The sequence below is a fragment of the Eptatretus burgeri genome, chromosome 11 (genome assembly GCF_056783735.1).
Source record: "Eptatretus burgeri isolate ZD-2024b chromosome 11, Ebu_testis_v1, whole genome shotgun sequence".
Classification (NCBI taxonomy): Eukaryota; Metazoa; Chordata; class Myxini; order Myxiniformes; family Myxinidae; genus Eptatretus; species Eptatretus burgeri.
In genome coordinates this window covers 80748730-80771189 of record NC_140971.1, presented here as the reverse complement: position 1 = coordinate 80771189, position 22460 = coordinate 80748730, and the positions used below count along the sequence as shown (strand labels likewise).

The 22460-nt window shown below is 45.5% G+C and overlaps 1 protein-coding gene across 3 annotated transcripts in view; it reads right to left on the bottom strand.

Moving 5' to 3' along the window:
- The window catches only part of TMEM244 (transmembrane protein 244), a 68567-nt gene that overhangs the window by 35886 nt on the left and 10221 nt on the right, over window positions 1–22460 (bottom strand). For all 3 annotated transcript variants that reach the window (XM_085847184.1, XM_085847182.1, XM_085847183.1), the window contains exon 2: window positions 8815–8900. In XM_085847184.1, coding sequence (XP_085703310.1) covers window positions 8815–8900 — 86 coding nt within the window. The remainder of the gene's footprint in view (window positions 1–8814; window positions 8901–22460) is intronic.

The following is a 22460-nucleotide window of genomic DNA, read 5'->3' as shown; positions in this document are numbered from 1 at the left end:
TGTAGGTTATAGGTCAAGGATTTCTGGAATTTTCTCAGGTTGCCAGAAATAACACGACCACTCTTCATCAAAAGATGCAGTAGGAACTTTAATGTCCACCACTTATTGCTGACAGAGGCCTGGGGGTTACCCAACTTAACGTCCATCTGAGGTATGGTACATTTTGTAATGTAACTGTGTTCTTATGAAGCACCAATCCAACAGTTTATAGTTCAATCAAAATTAGAGCCCAGACTAGGAAGAGAGCTCAAAGGTAGGTGTGCTACCTCTACACTATCTTTTCAGGACTGTTGAACACTACAAGACCCCCAAAAAATCAAACCAAAAAACAGAGAAAATCTGAAGGTAGATAGTCAAGATATGTATTATCTTTGGACTGTCAGTGTTCCATTTATGGAACACCGCTGCAAACAGAAGTGAACACCAGGTTTTTCTTGCTCCATCAAAGAAACACATGTGATTTACAGCTAATTCCCAGCATCATTATTGAACAATACAACAGTATAAATGTGGAGGACTTTTGTCCTAAGTTACTTCACTGATGATATACCTAACTGAATGCATTGGCAGCAGAGCTGCACACATGGCATCTTCAGGTGGTGCAGATGACCTGTCTGAGATGCTGGTGGACTGCACTTTGCAGAACTACAACCCCTTCCTATGTCCCAATGTTCATAAAATTTTTGAGAATGTGTGTAACTTTCTCCATTGCCAACAGTGAGTGTGAAATGTGAATGAACAGAGTTCAGTTCCTGAAGATGAATGTGAGGTGCATAATGAGCTAAGAGAGATTGACAGATCTGGCACACATGTTTATGCATGTGTAGAGGGAGGTCTCTCTGTAACCAAAGTGGTTGAGCCATTTGCACGGAGGGACCAGAGAATGGCTGCAATTGCAAAAATATTCTGGAGTGAGGAAATGTACTCAAGGGACTGTGATGTTCAAAATTCCTTGCAACAATTTTTATCCCATCTGCCCATGCAGCGGGAGACAGGGTTTTTCGTGTGTGTGTGTGTGTGTGTGTGTGTGTGTGTGTGTGTGTGTGTGTGTGTGTGTGTGTGTGTGTGTGTGTGTGTGTGTGTGTGTGTGTGTGTGTGTGTGTGTGTGTGTGTGTGTGTGTGTGTGTCCAGGCCATAACTTTTTTACATTTTGAGCTTTTATCGTCAACTTTTCAGTGAACCTTTATTATGAGAATATGGAAAAGACTAATTAATAATTGAGTCAAAATGTCAAAGGCCAAAGTCACAGGAAGTCCAAATAGCCCACATTAGTCCGTCCATTACACAGCTTGAGATGGCAGTGTTTTTTATTTATTGCTTCCATGTTTCTTTATTGAATCTGCTTGCATTTTGAGATGCTTTCTAGTTTACCATTTGAGCTTTTATCATCAAGTTTTCAACAAACCTTTATTATAAGAATATGGAGAAGACGAATGAAAAAATTCCTTTTTTTAGCCTTATTTTCATCAAGTTTGATTGGAGTACAAAGCGGATGCAGCCTGGCTTAACATTTTGGGATACTTTCCAGTTACCCCAGCCAGAGGGTATTGCACTTGGGTCTGTTTGTTTGTCTGTTTGTCTGCACAATGTGCTAATGTAGGCCACAAACGCCACCTCGTGGTATCGAGTATTACACATTATCTTTTTTCAACCAAGTAGCTCGATAAAGTATGTACAATTAGAATGTGAGTATGTCTATAAAGTACGTACTACAAGAATGCAAGTACGTCTATAAAGGACGTACTATTGAGAATGTACGTACATCTACAATATGAAGAACGTGCTTTTTTCATATAAAGTATGTATTATTTGTACATACGTACGTTTATAAAGCACGTACCATTTTATAAGGTACCGACTAAGTACGTACTATTGTAAGTTTCTGTGTCATCATTCACGGAGTACTATGATTGCAATGTGAATCTATGCAAGAAAACCAAAAAGGTCGGTCTGCTGAATGAACATAAACCTACTGTACGTCATCAACGCATCCTCGACACACAACACAAAACAAGTCCTGGGGAAGGTCTGCAATTTCTGATTGCTCTTTGAGTTGATGTTATAACTGAGAAAACTAATCAAAAACCAAAAATGGATTTGTGCTTTTAACTGATTTTAAGCCTGTGCTGCTTTTGTTATTCAATTTTGTTGTATTTTTAAAAAATGGATATTATTATTAACACGAGCAAATACCACCCATCGCTTCGCTGACGGGAATACTAAAGGGTGGAGGGAGAAAAAGAGGGGGGAAGAGGGAGAGAGGGGTACGGGATAGAGAGTGGGGAGAGAAGGGAGAGGACAGAGGAGGGAGGGGAAGCGAGGAGGGGTGGGGGAAGGGAAGACAGTGTGAGGTGAGAGGAAGGGAAGGCAGACGTGCGGTGGAGCGTTAATTACCACCCACCACCTGGACGCATCCAGAAACAAACACCGCCCGGACGTGTACAGAGACAAACACCGCCCGGATGCATACAGAGATAAACACCGCCCGGACTCGTACAGAAACAAACACCGCTCGGACGTGTGCAGAGACAAACACTGCCTGGATGCATACAGAGATAAACACCGCCCAGACGCGTACAGAAACAAACACCGCCCGGACGTGTACAGAGACAAACACCGCCTGGACGCGTACAGAGATAACCACCGCCCAGACGCATATAGAAACAAACACTGCCCAGACGCGTCCAGAGACAAGCACCGTTCGGACGCGTCCAGAGAGAAACACCGCCCAGACACATCCGGAGACAAATCCTGCACGGGCACGTCCCGAGACAAACACCGTCCATCGATAACAACCGTCCTGATATGTCCAGAGACAGAAACAGAGAGAGAGATAGAGAGGGGAGAGTGAGAGAGTTGTGGGAGGAGGGTACTGCACTGTATTGGGAGGGGTAGAGCAAGGATGGGACAGAGAGAGTGAGTTATGCTTAACGAACAACAACAACACACACACACACACACACACACACACACACACACACACACACACACACACACACACACACACACACACACACACGCTTGGCAGATATCAGCAACAGCCCAAAAAACATGAGTAGCTATCACCGAAAAACAACGATGTATTTAGAAAGACGTTTCAGGGATATGTTCACAAACATTAATCTTTAAAAACAGCTGCGTGTGACAGGTGGAAAAAAAATTCGCTTGGTAATTTAGAAAATACATTAATACGGCAAACAGTTTGGAAATCGGGTGTTATTTCACAACTGACTCAGGGTGATGGAGGTAGAACCACTTGCTCAGGGTGACAGAGCATGAACCAATCGCTCACGGTGATGGAGCACGAACTACTCGCTCAGAGCGACAATGCATGAACCACTCACCCAGGGTGACAGAGCACAAATCACTCGCTCAGGGTGATGGAGCACAAACCACTTGCTCAGGGTGACAGAGCAAGAACCACTCACTTAGGGTGACGGACCACGAACCACTCGCTCAGGGTGACGGAGTATAAACCACTCGCTCAGGGTGGCGGAGCATGAACCACTCGCTCAGGGTGATGGAGCACAAACCACTTGCTCAGGGTGACAGAGCAAGAACCACTCACTTAGGGTGACGGACCACGAACCAGTCACTCAGGGAGATGAACCACAAACCACTCGCTCAGGGTGACGGAGTATAAACCACTCGCTCAGGGTGGCGGAGCATGAACCACCCGCTCAGGGTGGCAGAGCACAAACCACTTGCTCAGGGTGGCGGAACACAAACGACTCGCTCAGGGTGGTGGAGCATGAACCACTGGCTCAGGGTGGTGGAGCATGAACCACTCGCTCAGGGTGATGGAGCACGAACCACTCGCTCAGGGTGGTGGAGCATGAACCACTCGCTCAGGGTGACGGAGCACAAACCACTCGCTCAGGGTGGCGGAGCATGAACCACTCGTTCAGGGTGATGGACCACAAACCACTTACTCAGGGTGACGGAGTATAAACCACTAGCTCAGGGTGGCAGAAGACAAACCACTTGCTCAGGGTGGCGGAGCACGAACCACTTGCTCAGGTTGTGGAGCACGAACGACTCGCTCAGGATGGTGGAGCATGAACCACTCACTCAGGGTGCCAGAGCATGAACCACTCGCTCAGGGTGATGTAGCACGGACCACTCACTCTGAATGACATGGCGGGCAAAAGTGTCTGCAGTGAGTGAATGATTCGTTCAGAAGGACGTAGCGCAGTACCGCTATTGAATGTAAGGCGTTCGGCAAGTTGCTTAAGCACTCATGCAAGCACTCCAATGAAATGGTTAATAAGGAACGGTTGGCCAGGCTGTCGCTGCATATCATGTAGGATCCCTTTAACTGTAAAGCAGGTCTTCACCGCGTATGCAGCAGTTAGTGAAATAAAATGGATTCGTTCAAATAATGACCTTTTCCGCATAAGAGTTGCTGTTTAATGCAGGACAACCTTGGAGACATTGCAAAGTTCAATCACCCGTGAAATAAACATTGCAGAAAATCTGCATTTTCCTGACTCGTCTGTGTGCGCGTCACGTCTTTACATCGGTTTGGGGTCCGTGTAAACGTTATAACTTTTTTTTAAATGTCTGGGTTTTTAATTTTTTTTTACCAGATTTGCTTTGCTTCCCTGAAGAGCACCTCGCGAAACCTCCGAAAATATAGACACAGATCTGGCAGACGCTATGGATAGGCAGTTCGTCTGGGGGACAGAGCGCAAGGTCTCGCAGTGAATGCATTAATTAAATCATATAGCTCAATGAAGCTGGTTAATCTTGGCACGTTCAAAAAATTTTTTGTTCACTCCATATAATTCTCCAAACAGAAGAAAAAGATGAGTTTAATACTTTGGAAATTTCACATTTTCTTGTGTATGTGTGGAGAAGGGAACATAGCCTCGTCACCTGTGATATTAACATTGCAGATAATCTAACATCTTGCCTGCTCATCTGTACATGCATCACGTGGTACATCGGTTCGGGGTCCGCGTAAACGTTACAACTTTAAAAAACAAAAACGTCCGTTTTTCAGCAGATTTGCTTTGATTCCCTGTAGAGCAAGCACCTCACAAAACCTCTGAAAATATAGACACAGATCTGGCAGATGCTATGGATAGGCAGTCACTCTGGGGGACAGAGCGCGAGGTCTAGTCGTGAATGCTAGACCCTGCGCTCTCAATGAAGCTACATAATCATATAGCTCAATGAAGCTAGATAATTTTGGTCCATTCCTAAATTTTTTGTTCACTCAATATAATTCTCCAAACAGTAGAAAAAGGTGAGTTTAATGCTTTGGAAATTTCACATTTTCTTGTGTATGTCTGGAGAAGGAACATAGCCTTGCTTGTTTAAAGTAAATAGTTATATCGACTTGGTTATAAGACTCGTTATTTCTTTAAATTTTCAGATTTCACAACAGTTTGAGACACTTATTTAGTCTGGACGATATCCGATCCTCAAAACCGAAATAAATTTTCGATGATATACTTTAATTAGTCGGTGAGAGTAGATCGTGGAAAATTGTTTCATATAATACATGAAATCGCTCCAAGCTCCTAACTTGAAAAGAATAGCCCGTACAAAAGTGATGTATACAGCGATTCAAAGCTATGATGAACAGGCATTCGATAATATGAGTAAAGCCTAAGTCACATTTGCTCTACGGCGAGGATATGGTGGCCGTACCCCCCCCCCCCCCGAATTGACAGAAACGTGCGGCAGCCGCAGAGTTTCTGAGGTGGCCTCAGGGTGGCCCGACACCGTTGTGTTGTGTTGTTCGTCTTTCGGCTGCTCCCGTTAGGGGCCGCCACAGCGGATCATCCGTTACAATCCGCATACTAATTTGGCATAGGTTTTACGTCGGATGCCCTCCCTGATGCAACCCTGGTCGCCTCTTACGACACAGGGATAAGGATTGGGTTTCGCCATGATTCCAGGCTGCCCTACACCCTCTCATACACGTCTCATACACGTACATGTCCGGGCCCAGGGCAGAGCTCCCATCCTCAAGCGATCCTCCAACCCAAGCCTCCGAGTAGCCGGATGACAGGCGCACGCCACTACGCCCGGTTTGGTGGCCCGACACTGTATGGCGATCTTTTAGAGGATGTAGGGGTCGCCATGGAATTGTAGCGCGGAGTTATAACTTTTTTCATTTCTATGTTGGCCGTAGCAATTCGACAAGCCAAGCTGTGACGTAGATGTGTTCCACGTCGACTGTACGTTGGGTGTACGGTGGGCTTGCGTTATTCGTGCGGCTACCGTAGGCTCTTATCGATGAAAAATGAATTTTGCCAACCCCCAAAAAATTACGGCGGCCGCACTATTTCCACAGTCGCCGTAGAGTAGTCCTCAGGCATCCCTGTGTTCAACGTACAGTGGCCTTGCAGTCTGTGTGACTACCTGCAGGCAACGCAGGGTCGATGCACGGTTCCCCTACGCCCGCCGTGCGTCCTACGTACGACCTCCGTGGCAGTCTGCGTCGACCGTGCGTCCACCGTGCGCGACTGCTAGAGATCGGAGTATAGGTGTTTGCCTATACTCCGAACTGGTATATTCAGATATATATATATATATATATATATATATATATATATATATATATATATATATATATATATATATATATATATACTACTAGGTGGATGCGCACGGCGCTGCCCGGGTTCTTTTTGAATTAATTTCATCTTCTATACATATGTCTGACGCGAGCACAGTATCAGTTCCCTATTGGGCCATGGCAGTCATAGGCTAAGGGGGTTGGTGAGGGGGAAACACACCCACTCCCCCCACCCCCGGCCGAGGGGCCTTGCCACATAGCCTATAACCTTCCCGGGGCCCATCCCGACATTTTTTGTTTCAGTGGTTAGCTCGTATCTTTCACCTTTCAGGAAATTAGCACGTGCAGACAAACAAACAAACAGACAAACAAAAACTTGAAATCATATGTTAGATATATTGTATATGGCGTTGGCCCCATGTCAATCGGCTGAACTTGAAAAATTAATGTTACAAAATTAGGTGATGACGTCATAATTCGGAAACCGGAAGTCGGAAGTACAATTCTTTTACATCGGGACACTCCCGAGTACATGTTCTATCAGCATGTGAAGTTTGGTGAGGATCAGTCCAGTACTTTTCACGTGCATAGGTCACAGAGAAACACACATTCAACTTTATATATATTATAGTTATAGTATATTCAGTTATATATACTGGTATATTCCGAACTGTTATATTTTTACTTCAGTAAAAAAGAACTGGTATATATACCCACTTGTTACCGTCCATCTGGCCGCACGTTCGCCTTAGGGCCCCCCTGCAGTCACCTTGCGGGCACCTTGAGGCTACCTTGTGCCTGCCTTGAAAATTCTATGGCCGCCACAGAGACGCCCTAAGGTCACCGTGCGACATCAAATCATAGACCGTACGGCACCCCCACGTTTTCGGTCTCCACAATTTCTAAATACGCTGTGCGGCTCCCTGAAAAATAAAAACATATGTGACTGCTACATTGTGTGACCGTGGAAATACTGCGGCCGCCCTATAATTGCTCGTGGCCGTAGATTTTGTAGACCCTACGGCTGCCGTGCCAAATGCGACTTAGGCCTAAGGAAAGTGAAAAAAAACGACTTTATCATTGAGAAATCGTTGCGGCCTGTTCCAAGTCAAGACATGGTTGAACAGGCCAAAAAACATGGCGGCTTCAGACCCCAGTGAATTTACCAAGGAAACGCCTTCAGATCCCAGAGAGCGAGGTGGCCAATAATTGCCTGATGAAGGATATAATTAAATAAGGCCATTAATTATCTTCAAAAGGGGTGTTTTAATTAACCCAAACACCCAATTTTCACTCTTGCACTTCCGTCGAGCTTTCTTCATTGGCATGCAAAGTTTCAGGCTGCTATGTATTATGGTTTTGGAGTTATGGAGGAGACACACTGACACACTGACACACACAAACACACACACACACACACTGACATTTATTAGTATAGACAAGCTTCTTTGAACAAAATGCCATTGGCTAGCTTCTGGGATGGTATTCACATTCAAGTAAAACTTTGACCCATCCTCCCTCCCTTTCCCCAACACCCCCATCCTATCCTCCATCTGCAACATCTCTGGCTCCACCGCCAGCCAACACATTAGATTCAACTGGAGAAAACACAGAAGTGCAACAATTATGCAAGCCAAGGAAATGTTTAACAGTGGGACATATCTTGCTGCTCACATATACAGGTAATGATTGCATGTTTCAGAATGACGATTCACCTTCCAAGCAGATGGTGTAGTGCGGATCTAAGACGAGATTGTGGAACATGGTGTGGAATCACAAATCTTCCTAAGCCACAACACTAAACAGTAATCAAGCTGAATGGCCCATTCAGAATGCTAGACCATTGCTTTAGGTACTGTTCAAAACTACCTTCCTCTTTGATTGAACTACTATAAGCCCTTTTGTATGAATTATATGATCTAACAAATGGATCTTTGACTGAGATTCAATGAAGCGTGGCTAATGAGCTGACTCTGTGACCCCTGTGGACTAAGACAGAATTTTGGGATTAGACGAACACACCAGTACACAATGGACGACTCTTTTCAAAAAGTATCACCGAATCTTGAACATCCACAAACTTCCAGACTTCCAGAATGCACTAATTTATTCTTCAATATAAAATGCCAAATTGTTTTGCTGGAACCATTTCAACCAAACGTGGTCCAAGTCACCATTATATGATGGGAGAGAGGGGGTAGGAAGTGATTTTTTTTTTTTTTTACATATCATTATTATCTCCGTTCGAACAAACAAGTCATGTTTTATTATCTACATCTTACCTGAAAATTCCAAAACAAATACTTGAAGCCATGTAGTACACTGCATAGAAGATGATGAGGCACATGCTTAAGTTGAAGATAACAATCTGAAAAAGTCACGCAAGTAGCAAAGTTAACGCTGACAAATAATGTTTTTTTTTGTCAACTCATGCAGCAAGCAACAATGGTCATGTTTTCATGACCTGATGTTAAAGTGGTCTGCAGAATCATACTGCATAGGATATCAGAAGGTATATCATTAGGAAAGGGTTTCTTTTTCTTTTTCCTATAGTGGGGCAACTTAGCATAACAATTGTGCATTTTGTATGGAAAGCACCAACTTTGGCACACCAGTAGCCTATCATATTATGAACAGATTTGGATATTGGGCCATCTCAAAATTTTTGATGGCAGTGGAAAATGGCTGCCACAGCCATCAGCGGCTGAATTTGAGATGGCCCAACATCCAAATCTGTTCATAATATGAGAGGCTACTGGTGTGCCAAAGTTGGTGCTTTCCTCACAAAATGCACAATTGTTATTCTATATTTAGCTAAGTTGCCCCACGACTATGCAGTACATGGCTGTGGATAGTATCATTTTCTGGGGGTGTGAGTAGTAGGACTTTGGGGCTTCTGGTGCACCTCAAATGTGTACATGTAAGTGAATGGGGGAAAATGGAGAAAGTTACAGAATGACACGAAAATCCTCCCAATTTCCTCTCTTTTCACTTCCTTTCTTTCCAAAGTTTCCCAAAATCTTCCTCCCTTTTTTCAGGAGTTCTGAGGCACTTACAAAAATTTACATGACTGACACCAAAACTCATCAGTTCCAACAAATATTTGTTCATGGTTACTCAACACCGTCGAGTATACCAGTAAAAAAACAAAAAAGGCAGCGGTAGCCCGTTAAAATGCACCAACCCTTATTTTATTGCATATGTATGTATATATATATATATATGTATATATGTATATACATGTATATACATGTATACATGTATATATATATATATATATGTATATATATATGTATATATGTATATATATATATATATATATATATATATATATATATATATATATATATATATATATATATATATATATATATATATATGTATATATATATATATATATATATATATATATATATACATATATATATATATATATATATATATATATATATATATATATATATATACATGTATATACATATATACATATATATATATATATATATATATATATATATATATATACATGTATATATATATATTGTTGTGGTTCTCAGAACCGCATGCACACAACAGAGAGGTATCCCAAGACATTTATGCCATTAATATACGTGTAGATAGACCCCTTCCTTTTGTTTAGTGGGACAACGGGGAGTGTGTAGCGACGGTCTAATAGTAAGGGTTATTAAATCATTTTCCCCTCCATTTCATTCCCACTCTCCTTTTCTTTTCTGAGGCAAAATCCGCGATGTGCACTAGGTACTAGGCTGTCGCTTTGAGGTTCCACAACAACCCACAGTATCCTCCCTCCGATCACTCTTGAGGCAAGTCTTCCTGCTGCACCAACATCTACCCGAAACCCGACATGTGCGGTGAGTCACGTGCATTTTTGCTGTAAGGTGGATGGGCTTCTGCACCACCATGGAGGATCTGCTGCACCAACGTCTACCCAAAACCCGGCCCAAGCTGGCGGACCACTTGTGGGGTCGGGGCCAATCAAAGCGCCCGATTCGGGCGATGACGGCGAATTCGGCATGATCCCCTCCTCCGAGCTTCGGGCTCTATAAAAGACAGAGAAGCTCCTCCGTCTGTGTGGTATAGTGTGGTGTTGTGTGTGTGGGTGTTTTCACGCAGTGTGTTCCTGCTTCTCGCCTCCGCCCACACGACCTCGACCTCGCCTCCTGCTTCTAGTCTCCGCTCACTACTCCACCCTCGCACTCTGGACTCCGCCCTTCTCCACTCAAGCTCCTCCTTCAAAACACAGGTTCCACACGTGCGGCTTGGGCCAGAGACAACGCAACTACTGCCGGGTACCGCACCATGGAGCATCCCCTCCCCCGAAACGCCCAGATACCGAGAGCATAACCTCAACCCCCTCCCTCCCTGGCTGCAAAAGTCCCTTCTCATTGGGGTTTCTTTTTCTGTGTGTGTCTGAGTGTGCTGGCGCCTGTCCGTTAAGTAAGTCTGTAGAAGATCATTATTGTTGTTACTGTTATTAATCTCACGTCAAGTCTGCCCTGTGTCTGCTTTTGTAAGTTTCTTGTATTGTTGTCATGCTCCACACTCTCTCCTCTTTCCCTGCATTACATACCCCAATAAAGCTTCACTGTGCCACATACCTTTCCTCGTTTGCTTGTGAATAAATTATCATTATTAGGAATGTTCCCTGCTCATCTTTGTCTTTTCTCCCATTGGTCCAGCATGGTCCAAATCCTACTCCAGCTGGGACTTTATTCCCAACGATCCGTTCCTTTTAGCCGGTACGTCCTTGGCAGTGTCGCTCGGCTGCATCCGATCCGGAAAAGTGATCCGAGCCGGTAGTGTGATCCGGTTCGGGCAAGGCGTACCGAGGGCGTGGTTCCCCGGTAATTAAACCACGTGATTAATTAGGTAACCCAATTAACCCAGAGACGGGAGGACCCTAGGTCACGCTGTTGAGTAATGGCGTCTACGGTCGGTTAAGCGACCCGCCACGTCATGGAATTATCTGTGTGCGACTGCTTACAATTCCGGGGAGTCTGGTGGGAATCGAAGTAGCTTCCTCCACCTAATGGACTTCTCACCTGACCCCCGGCCCACAACAATATATATATATATATATATATATATATATATATATATATATATATATATATATATATACACATATACATATATATATATATATATATATATATATATATATATATATATATATATATATATATATATATATATATATATATATATATATATATATATATATATATATACATATATAAAGTTGAAAGTGTGTTTGTCTGTGACCTATGCACGCGAAAAGTACTGGACTGATCCTCATCAAACTTCACATGCTGACAGAACATGTACCCGGGAGTGTCCCGATGTAAAATAATTGTACTTCCGACTTTCAGTTTCCGAATTATGACGTCATTACCTGATTTCGTAACGTTAATTTTTTAAGTTCAGCCGATTGACATGGGGCCAATGCCATAGACAACATATCTAACATATGATTTTAAGTTTTTGTTTGTCTGTTTGTTTGTCTGCACGCGCTAATCTCCTGAAAGGTGAAAGATAGGAGCTAACCACTGGAATAAAAAATGTCGGGATGGGCCCCGGGAAGGTTATAGGCTGTGTGGCAAGGCCCCTCGGCTGGGGGGGGGTGTGTTTCCCCCTCACCAACCCCCTTAGCCTATGACTGCCATGGCCCAATCGGGAACTGATACTGTGCTCGCGTCAGACATCGGTATTGAAGATTAAATTCATTCAAAAAGAACCCGGGTAGCGCCAGGTGCATTCACCTAGCATATATATATATATATATATATATATATATATATATATATATATATATATATATATATATATATATATATATATATATATATGTATGTATGTACAGGGCGAGTCAAAAGTAGCGCCCAATTTCTGTTTTTTCGGCTGTCAGATTATTTCTGGGAAGTCATGTTGTTAATAAATGTCTTGCAGTTTATTAATTTTCGTAATATATTTATTTTTGATTTTGGTGGTCAGATGAGGCATGTTTTAAGCTTAATGGCACAATTTACAGACACAGTTGTGTCTACTGGGCTGTGAATAACCCAAGAGTGACAGTTGAGAAGGAGGTAAATTTACCTGGAGTGACAGTTTGGGCAGCCATATCCCCATTAGGGATAATTGGACCCTTTTTCTTTGAGGGATGTGTCACTGCAGAAATTTACCTGGATATGCTGCAAAACTTTTGGCCCAGGGTACAAGATCAGGATTGTTATTTCCAGCATGACGGAGCTCCACCTCATTATGGACGTTATGTTCGTCAGTGGCTTGATGAAAACTTTCCCAGAAAGTGGATCGGCCGCCGCCGTCCGATTGAGTGGCCGGCACGCTCCCCAGACCTTACACCTCCAGATTTCTTTCTTTGGGGGCTCATGAAAGACCTTGTTTATCGTGAAAAGCCTTGTACCATTCAGGAATTGAAGGCTCCAATCACTGCAAAGTTTGAGGAAATTGATATCGAACTCTGCAGACGTGTATGCCGCTCTGTGCCTGCTCGGCTGCAATTGTGCATCGATCATGAGGGAGGGCACTTTTAAAGTTGCAAGTAAAACAGCTTGGTACAGTTCCGTAATATTTTTTCTTGAATAAATGGTTACATAAACATGTCATTCACATATTTCTACCTTCCTGTACACTGTAATTCAAATGGCAAACAAACAATCAACTGACAGAAATTGGGCGCTACTTCTGACTCACCGCGTGTGTGTGTGTGTGTGTGTGTGTGTGTGTGTGTGTGTGTGTGTGTGTGTGTGTGTGTGTGTGTGTGTGTGTGTGTGTGTGTGTGTGTGTGTGTGTGTGTGTGTGTGTGTGTGTGTGTGTGTGTGTGTGTATATATATATATATATATATATATATATATATATATATATATATAGAGCCATCTGCGACCCCTCCCCTTGGGGTATATATATATATATATATATATATATATATATATATATATATATATATATATATATATATATATATATATATATACCCCAAGGGGAGGGTCGCAGTTGGCTCTTTCCACCCAAAATGAGCGCCCTCCCCTACTTCACCTTTGAACCTTGGCTCGATCCGCCCTTCCTCCCTCCTGGCGCGCGCGGGGGGGGGGGGGGGAAGGGGAAGGTGAAATCCCAGACGTTATCGGGATTTCTTTCTTCGGAGTACCTTGTTGTTTTAACCGTTGGTTGGCGTGGTGTTATTCCTTGGGGAGGCCGTTGTCTGTGGGGATGTTGACGGTGGTGGAGAATGTCTGTGGGGATGTTCTGGAGGTTGGTGGAGGTGGTTGTGGTGAAGGTGGTTGTGGTTGTTGTTTTGGAGGAGGTGGTGAGGAGATGCGGTTGTGGTGAAGGTGGTTGTTGTGAAGGCGGTGGTGGTTGTCATTTTGGAGGAGGTGGTTGTTCCAAAATAAAGACAGCAAAAGAATAACGGCTAACTGAAGATTCACAGCCCTGCACACGAATAATTGCCCGTTAAACATCGGTGGGGAAATCTATTCTGAACACGCACTTATCGACATAACTGATCTAAAGGACCTGTATGGTGTTCTGTGAGTTTCCACAACCGTAACACTATCCCCTCCCCTTTTTACAGACTCGTCCCAAGTTGTCAAATTTTCGTGTGCCCTTATGTGTAAGTTTCCCCTCGTACGATTTACCTCTGGATCCCTGAGTGCGACATTTGGTGTATTTGTGTCCCAAAAGTAAATAACCTTCGGGCTGAGTAACTAACTAAACAAACTCACTCATGCAGACGACTTAAATAAATTGTCGGCGCTAAGACACACATGCAGGGGGAGCAAAACCAATTTACAATTTACCTTAACCTTAACTTATAAATTTACACTAACCATGGCCCAGGACTGATGGACTCTGTGGGAAAAAGGCACATAGTAATGTCAGTATTTTGAGGGTGAGCGCCCCCCGCAGCCAAAGGTCGGATGTCTTCGGGGCCTGTTCAAAATGCCCCGTTGTCTGTCACAAAACCTTTTTCATGTCTTCAGCCGCTGAAGGCAACTCACCCCAACCCGGTGGCTATGCGCTATCCCACAGGCCATTTTTGAAGCAGGGAGCCAGGCTGCCCAAATGCATCTCTGGCTCATGAAACAAATGCAGGTGTTGTGCAGGGAATGTGGCCGGCTGCCCAATGCAGTCTTAGGCCTCCCCCTTGAAATGAGTGCAGTGAACACAAAACGGTGCACGGGCTGCACCAATGCAGTCCCCTGTAAGGCTGCCTGCAGGGCAGTCCTTGCAGAACACTGGATGGACACTGACTCAAGCAACACAAGAAAATGAATGGAGCACGGGCTGCTCAATGCAGTCTCCGTGTGCAGATGGATGGATACAAACACAGTGCACGGGCTGTCCAATGCAGTTCCGTGTTGCGGCTGCCTACAGGGCAGTCCCTGCAGCTCACGCGATGATCCTGGCACACATGGTGATGGATAGAATGGGGCAAATGCAACAAGGCTAGGAGGCATGGGGCCAAGGTAGAGGCAGACAGACAAGGCATGGTAAGGCAAGTCCGGCACAGGCCGTTGTAGCAAAACAGGCCGGCATATGAAGCTGGCCGGCCTCTTGTCTCGTTCTGGGGGTTGGTGGAGGGAGTGCGGTCGTGCCGACAGGTCTGAAGGCGGGCTCGGACCTACCCTACTGTCTCCCTCCCAACCTATCGCCTTTGCCTGTCTCTGTCCATACCCACTCCCTAAATTTGCAAAACCCCAACCAATTTAGCCCCATTTTATTTTATTTTTTTATTTTATTATAATTCGTCTCCCTAACCCCCTTTATAGTCTCTGTCCGGCTAACCTATCCTGTCCTAACCTACTCCCAACCCCTACGTTCCCTTCCTGGAGGGGAATAAGGGAGAGCTAGCGTCCTGTGTTGAGGCCCCATGAAGCCTCAGAATGGCCTCCTCAGATCTCAGCGATCTAACCCAAAGTGGGTCCAGCGGCCCACAACGAGAGCGAAGGGATGGATGGTGCGGAGGGGTACACTTCCCGATCTACTCCAACATTTATTACTCCTTAACTACCCCGAGGCTTTCCAAAAGCGCCTGTCACTTAAACTATTGGTTCTAGCAACCAAGATTCCCGTCGCCTGTGTTGGTGTCCTCACAAATTTGGGCCTTGCCCTCCAATTTTCCCTCGTGTCCGCTCACGGTCTCATGGCTGGGACGCGTGGCTCCCTTGGCAGGAACTACCCTCTGCCGATTCTCCAACGATGGCACCCCCGGGCCCTGCGACTGTCTCCGAGCCTATCGGCTCCCTAAAATTTGGGGAGTGCCCTCCCTGGCTACTCCCCCTCGACGCTCACGTGGCAGGCTGGCGCTACGGGCCCCTTCCCCGGGAGCCCGTGCCCACGACACTGCCCACATGGCTATTGGCGCCACGGGCCCCGCATCATGCGGGCCCACCCGTGCCCACTACGCTATCCCGGCCCCTCTTGGGCCCTTGGCCTTCCGCGGCCGACTAGCCCAGTGCCCAAAGTACCCACTAAGCGATACTCACCGTTCGCAGCCACGCTCCCAGCCGTCAACAGGACTCCTACACGCCTCCAAACGGGTTTCGAGCCTACGTTCCCGCCAACAGCAAAACGACCTCCATTTTGTCGATTTGACTAACCCACTAACTCACATTACACTGACCCCAGGGTCCCTTGGGTGGAGCACGGGCTGCTCACTCCTCCTCCTCCCCTCTGTTGGTGCTCCCAATCACTCCTCCCCCCCAATCACTCATCGCACCATGCACAGGCCCGTAGCCAGGGCTCAGTATTAAGGGGGGAATATGAACTGGATGGGGGGGGGGCACAATTATTATATTGAAATTTTTGATAACCCGGTATACTCTTGTATTCATGCAGCATTGACGCATCTATACTGAGGTTGCTGTCACATACTATCCAAATTGATCTCAGCTAGATTTAATATGTTCCGATGTTTTTGGCCTATAATTATTCGAATGCAGGAGAGCCACAACAAACTGGCACATTCACAATGCAGATATTCAATGATGAGACAATTGGCACCAATTCAGGTGCACTTATACAAGGTGTTGTCAAGAATTGGCATTAGAAAATTAATATACCAGATATACAATGACTAAACAGGGGAGGTTGGCACTAGAATCAGTGCACTTTCAAATAAGATACAGTAGGCTATGACCTGCGATCATCATGTTAAACTATCAACAGCAAATACGACCGGCCTGAAGATACCACAAAGTCCGCATTTAAAGCAGTCAATTACACAGAGGTAAGGTTATGCACAAAGCGCTAGATATGGGATATGCAAAGCACCAAACACAACATTTAACTTAAACATCACAAGTACAAAGCAGCCGACCACGGCGGGTGCTGACCACAACCACAACCACACTGCAACCACAACCACACACGCATCACCAGCAGTCACACACACAATCTGAACTCCTCGTATAGTTTTTATACCACTGTACTCGCTGTCAGAAGAGCTGCAGGCGACGCATCTCAGTGTGGAATCTTCTGAGGACCTTCTCCTTCCATTCATTCAGGCATTTATGTGTGAGGTCTCTCTCGAAGGCCAGCTGTACCAGTTGTGCCTTGCGTGCATGGTGCATGGACCATCTGTGGTCAGTGAAGACATTCCTCAATGTTGAGAATGAGTTTTCACACATGGCAGTGGACGCACCAAATGTTAGTCCAAGTCTCATAGCAGTCACTACACTTGGCATGGCTTCCAGCGTTTTGTGGTATGTTGAGAGGAGTTTTTGTGTTGTCCATCTCTCGTTTGGCTGCTTTTCTGTCTGTGAGTGAATAAACTACTTTGCAACCACACACTCTGTTTCACTGATGTTTGACTTTGTTAATGTCATGATGTGCTGGAGCAAGTGGGGATCCAAAAACGTGCCATTTTCAGGATTCAAGGCAGCGAGTGAACGGGCGAGTTGTGTGTTGCGCTCACTGAAGCGCTGAGCGATCTCGCCAAGCACAGTGTCAATTGCGCTGTAAAAAACCCTCTGCAGTTCCGTCTTGTCATTGTCATTGTTTTGTCCTGTGGTCTCCAAAACTACAAACTGTTCCAAGTTCTTATGCATCGTGCGTCTCCGTTTTGGTGGTGCAGGTGTAGAAGTGCAAGCATCGTTGGCCTTGTTCCACAGATCAGTGAACTCATCCTCAGAGCGGAGTTTCTTCACACACCCTGTAGCACTCGCCACCAGTTCCAACCCTGTTAGCAAGTCCATGTCCTCTGCCTGCAAGAGTCTGTTAGGGCCATCTAACAACTTCAGCAGTTTTTGTACAAAGATAGCAATGAACATGAAGGCAGGCCCAGAGACTTCCTGCAAAAGCCCAATAGCCTCCATCCTCATCCCTGCACCGTAAGCGTGCTCTGCATCAATCTCCAACAGTAAGGATGTGATATCCTTAAAAGATCTTATGATCACAGACACGTTGGCTAAATTTCCTGTCCACCTTTGATCAAGAAGTCGTTTTAACCGCTCACATTAACACTGTGCAGCAACAGTGGGCTTTCTGAAGAATTTGTACAGGCAACAACAAACCTCAAGGAAATCAGTGACAGCTTTCTCTGCTGCCAGTGCGTGGATAACTACCAGATGGAGTTGGTGATTTAAGCAGTGCACATAGGGGATTTCTCTTTCCAATATCTCTTGCAACAACTTTTGCACCCCACCGTGCTTCCCAGCCATTACCGAAGCCCCGTCATACACCTGACTTAATATTTTTGACGTGCCAAGTCCTGTTTGTGTCAGCTCTGCAATTATTAGGTCTGCCAATGTTTTTGCATCTCCAGCATCGGCTGTAGCTATTGTGAGTAGATGCTCTGTTGCTTCATTTGATGCCGATGCAAAGCGAATGATGATTGATATGTTCTCACATTCAGTGGGGTCCCTCGTCCCATCCACCTTGATGGTAAACCACGATGTGCCTACTTCTTCCACGAGGGCATCCTTCACAACATTACTCAATGTGCAGATCAGTTCATTCTGCATTTCCGAACTAGTATAGCTTGCGTTTCGTTGGATATGCTTCATTATTTCGGCTCGCTCGGTGTCTTTTTTTGAGTGTGTAGTTTAAAAGCGAGAGGAAGAGCCCACTGTGCCCGTCTGACATATCCTCAAAATTATCAAGGCTCCCTCTAAAAGGTATCTGATTTTCGGCGAGAAATCCCACAACATCTATAAGAGCACACACATAGTACAGGTTTCTATTTAGCTGGTCAGCATTGAGGAGTGTGGAAATCTCCTCACCACAATCGATGCGCCTCTCATTCTCCTTCCACCTCAAAACACAAGTTAAATGTTCCTTTGAAGTTGCGTGTTTGTGAAACCCCCTGCCTTTCTCAACGGCATGTTTCCAATTCCGGTAGCCTCGCACTGTGAAAGTAGAGTCCACTGGGCCACGTGCAGTGTAAAACTTCCTACATGGATAGCAGAATGCTGCATCTGTCTGCACACTGTATTCCAGCCATTCATTAGTCTGGTACCACGAGGACACAAACGAGCGACTCTTGTTCTAAAACAGATGGCCAGGGTACCGCTGTAGAACAACTCGATTCGGTCTCTCGCTTCCAAGATCACCGGGAAGCGGCTTGACATTCACAGCCGGTCCCGAGGCCGCCGCCGAGCATGGCAACTCGGCTGTCTGCGCTAGGGCTACAGCCGCAGGGGCTAATGTTGCTGGCTTGGCCAGGTTGGCCAGCTTCTGTCAGTATTTCATCGACATGATCGTCTCCTCCTCCTCCTCCTCCTCCTCCTCCTCTTCCTCCTCCTCCTCCAACTCCTCCCACAACATGTCTTTCATCATCTTCTTAATTTTCGTCGGTTGCATTTTTTTCTTTTCTGAGGCTTTTTCGTATATCCATCATCCACGTCTTTTTCTCCTGCTGTGAGCTTGTGCTCTGTGATCCGTCCCTCGCGACTCGCGAGATTTGACGGTTGACGGTTTTATTTATTAAATGATGCATGCATCAAAAACAGGTTTTATCTGCATAATTTCAAATGTAAGCACGATTGCAAACACATATTTTTAATTTTTATTTTAAAATTACTTTTGTAAGATGGAGGGTTGTGAAGGTCACGCGGTGCACTTCAATTTTAATAATGTAAATTTATGTCTTTTCCTTTATCATATTATCATATTATGACTATATTACATTTATACCTAACTTACAACCAATCAGGTAACCTGCTTACTAGGGCCTCCATATGGAAGACGTTGATTGGCTATTCCTTAAAACTAAATGATCCACGATATATATATATATATATATATATATATATATATATATATATATATATATATATATATATATATATATATATATATATATATATATATATATATATATATATATATATATATATATATATATATATATATATATATATATATATATATATATATATATATATATAACCACCCACAACATCGACATTCGACACGAGGTCTTACGGCTGTCTGTCGTCTTGGCTGCTGGCGTTGGTGCTTGCGTTATTATCTTTTATCTTGTGGGCTTGGACTGTATTGTCTTGCCAATTGTTTTTGGAGATGCGCTGGCAAGCGCACACTTATCTCTTAACTGTTATTCAAAGAAGGATATTATTAAAGAACAGTTTATCCAAGAAGGCCTTATTATTCACCACGTTGAACATCTGGAATAAGGGATATAGTTCACACAGGTGAACTCTTAAACAGCAAGGAGTTTACAGGGTGCAACAGGGCATAAATGGGTGGCGTACAAGTGGGGGGGGCATCAGATGCGCTATGGGGGGCATTGCACCCAAATGCCCCCCCCTAGCGACGGGCCTGACCATGCATACCACATTCACTCCATACACTCAGGCCTGCTGGCCCTCACTCACTCAACATGTTTCCTTTCCATTTCATTCCATCGCTGAATACTGCCATTCTTCTCACTAAATCCCTCAACTAGCTCGTGCTCCCTCGTCATCCCTTACAATACAGCACGTTCCTTTTAACACTACGTAGCTAAGCTACGTCCCCTCGACACACTCAAAGTCAGTCAGTGTCCTCAAAATCCCTTTTCCATTCTAAATCTATCCTAAAATCCCTCTAACTAATCAATTCCACGGGCCCCATGAGGACTTGTCCCTGCCCCATGAAGCCGGTCTAACTAAACTAACCCATCCCCCTAACTAGTGGTGTCCTGTGCACCAGCAAGGGGGTCTTCCACCCCTTGCCTGGGAATCCTGTTCACCCGAAACGGCGAGGCTTGCTTTGCTCCATTTGCGCACCAGCGCAGCAATTCACAAACCGCGCTCTTTTCGCATGACGTCATGGCAGCTGTTTGAGCTTCGCGCTCCCCGTCCCTTCTCGGACGGTAACATCTGGCAGGGATTCCCCTCCTGCCGGATTCCAACCATGCAGCCACAATGTCACCCTGCGCATCCCAAGCAAGCCTCGCGTTTCGAGAGGTTTCCCACACGAGCACACGTGCTCTGCTCGTGGAGCTTTACACGCACGCTCGCCTGGAGAACCCATCCGTTCCAAATTCATAATCCCAACCTACCTTTTATCCGTCCGCGGGATCGGCTAACATCCACCGCGTGAGTTTCCGGACCGGATTTCACTCGCGCAGGCGCGCACGCGGCGGCCTCGTGCGAAGCACAGCATGGACCTCGCGCGCGCTGCCGTGCAAATCCGGCACGGTCACCAAAACAGCTCCGGCCGCTACTCGGCCTTTGTCCTTCGTCTGGTGCCGTCGTCGTCGCAATTTCACGCACGCACTCTCACGTGCCATGTACGCTTACACACCTCCAAATGACACTCTCACTCGGGCACGTTGATGCATGTTCCCGCATTCTGACCGTCTTCTCCCTTACACACAGCGCTCTCACACATGCGGGTTCACTCACGCATGCCATTTCACTCACACATTTGGAAACCACACACGCTGTTTCCCTCACACGCTGTTCCTTCCATACTCGGTGTTTCCCTCACACACACACACACCTCTTCACTCACGCTCGCCATTTCACTCACACACGCTGTTTTACTTACACACCACCTTTCACCAACGCTATGCGCATGTCTCAGCACGCATTCCGCCACACTCGTGAACACACACACCGAGACAATTACACTGGGGATTCGCGCCACCACAAGTGGTCCGGGGCCTCCAGACCCTCCAAGCTTCGCGGGTACCTGTCCACAGCACTCGCCCGTTCTACCTCGTTAAGCTCGACCAGACTCACCTGGTCACGATCCGCTTCAAGGGAGCATAGCGTCTCCCTCTGTTCCTGAAGGAGGCTATCCGGCTGCTTGCACCGGGTCATGACGCATTCTGCCAGCTCACCCCCATTGTCCCTCACTAACTCCGTGTGTGTGTGTGTGTGTGTGTGTGTGTGTGTGTGTGTGTGTGTGTGTGTGTGTGTGTGTGTGTGTGTGTGTGTGTGTGTGTGTGTGTGTGTGTGTTCGTCTTCAGTTTCTTTTAATTCACCCTCTATCTCCCGTGTCTCTGTTATTTCTTTTAATTCCTGTGTCTCCCTTTGTGTCTCTGTTAATTCCGTCACCTCGTTCATTACCTCGGTCTCTTCCTGGCTTTTCGTCTCTTTTGATTTTTCGGACATCGTCACCTCGTGTCTCGTCTTACATGTTTCAGTCACCGGGTTCCCGTTATTATTTCCACAGTCTCCATTTTTATTCGTCTCCTTAATCAGGGTTTGCCCTAATTGTTGTTTCATCCGACGAGTGATGTCAATCAAGTCCCGCACCACTAACGTTCCTCCCTGTGGTGATGTCACACATCCCCTATTATTGTGCTGTTCTACTTCCTGGCTCCATTTGAGTCGTTCTTCCTCTCCGAGCATTTTGAGTTGTTCGTTATCTTTCCGGAGTTTTTCCATCTCTGTGGACTCTAACTTTGCTCTCTCCTTGAGTTGGTTAAT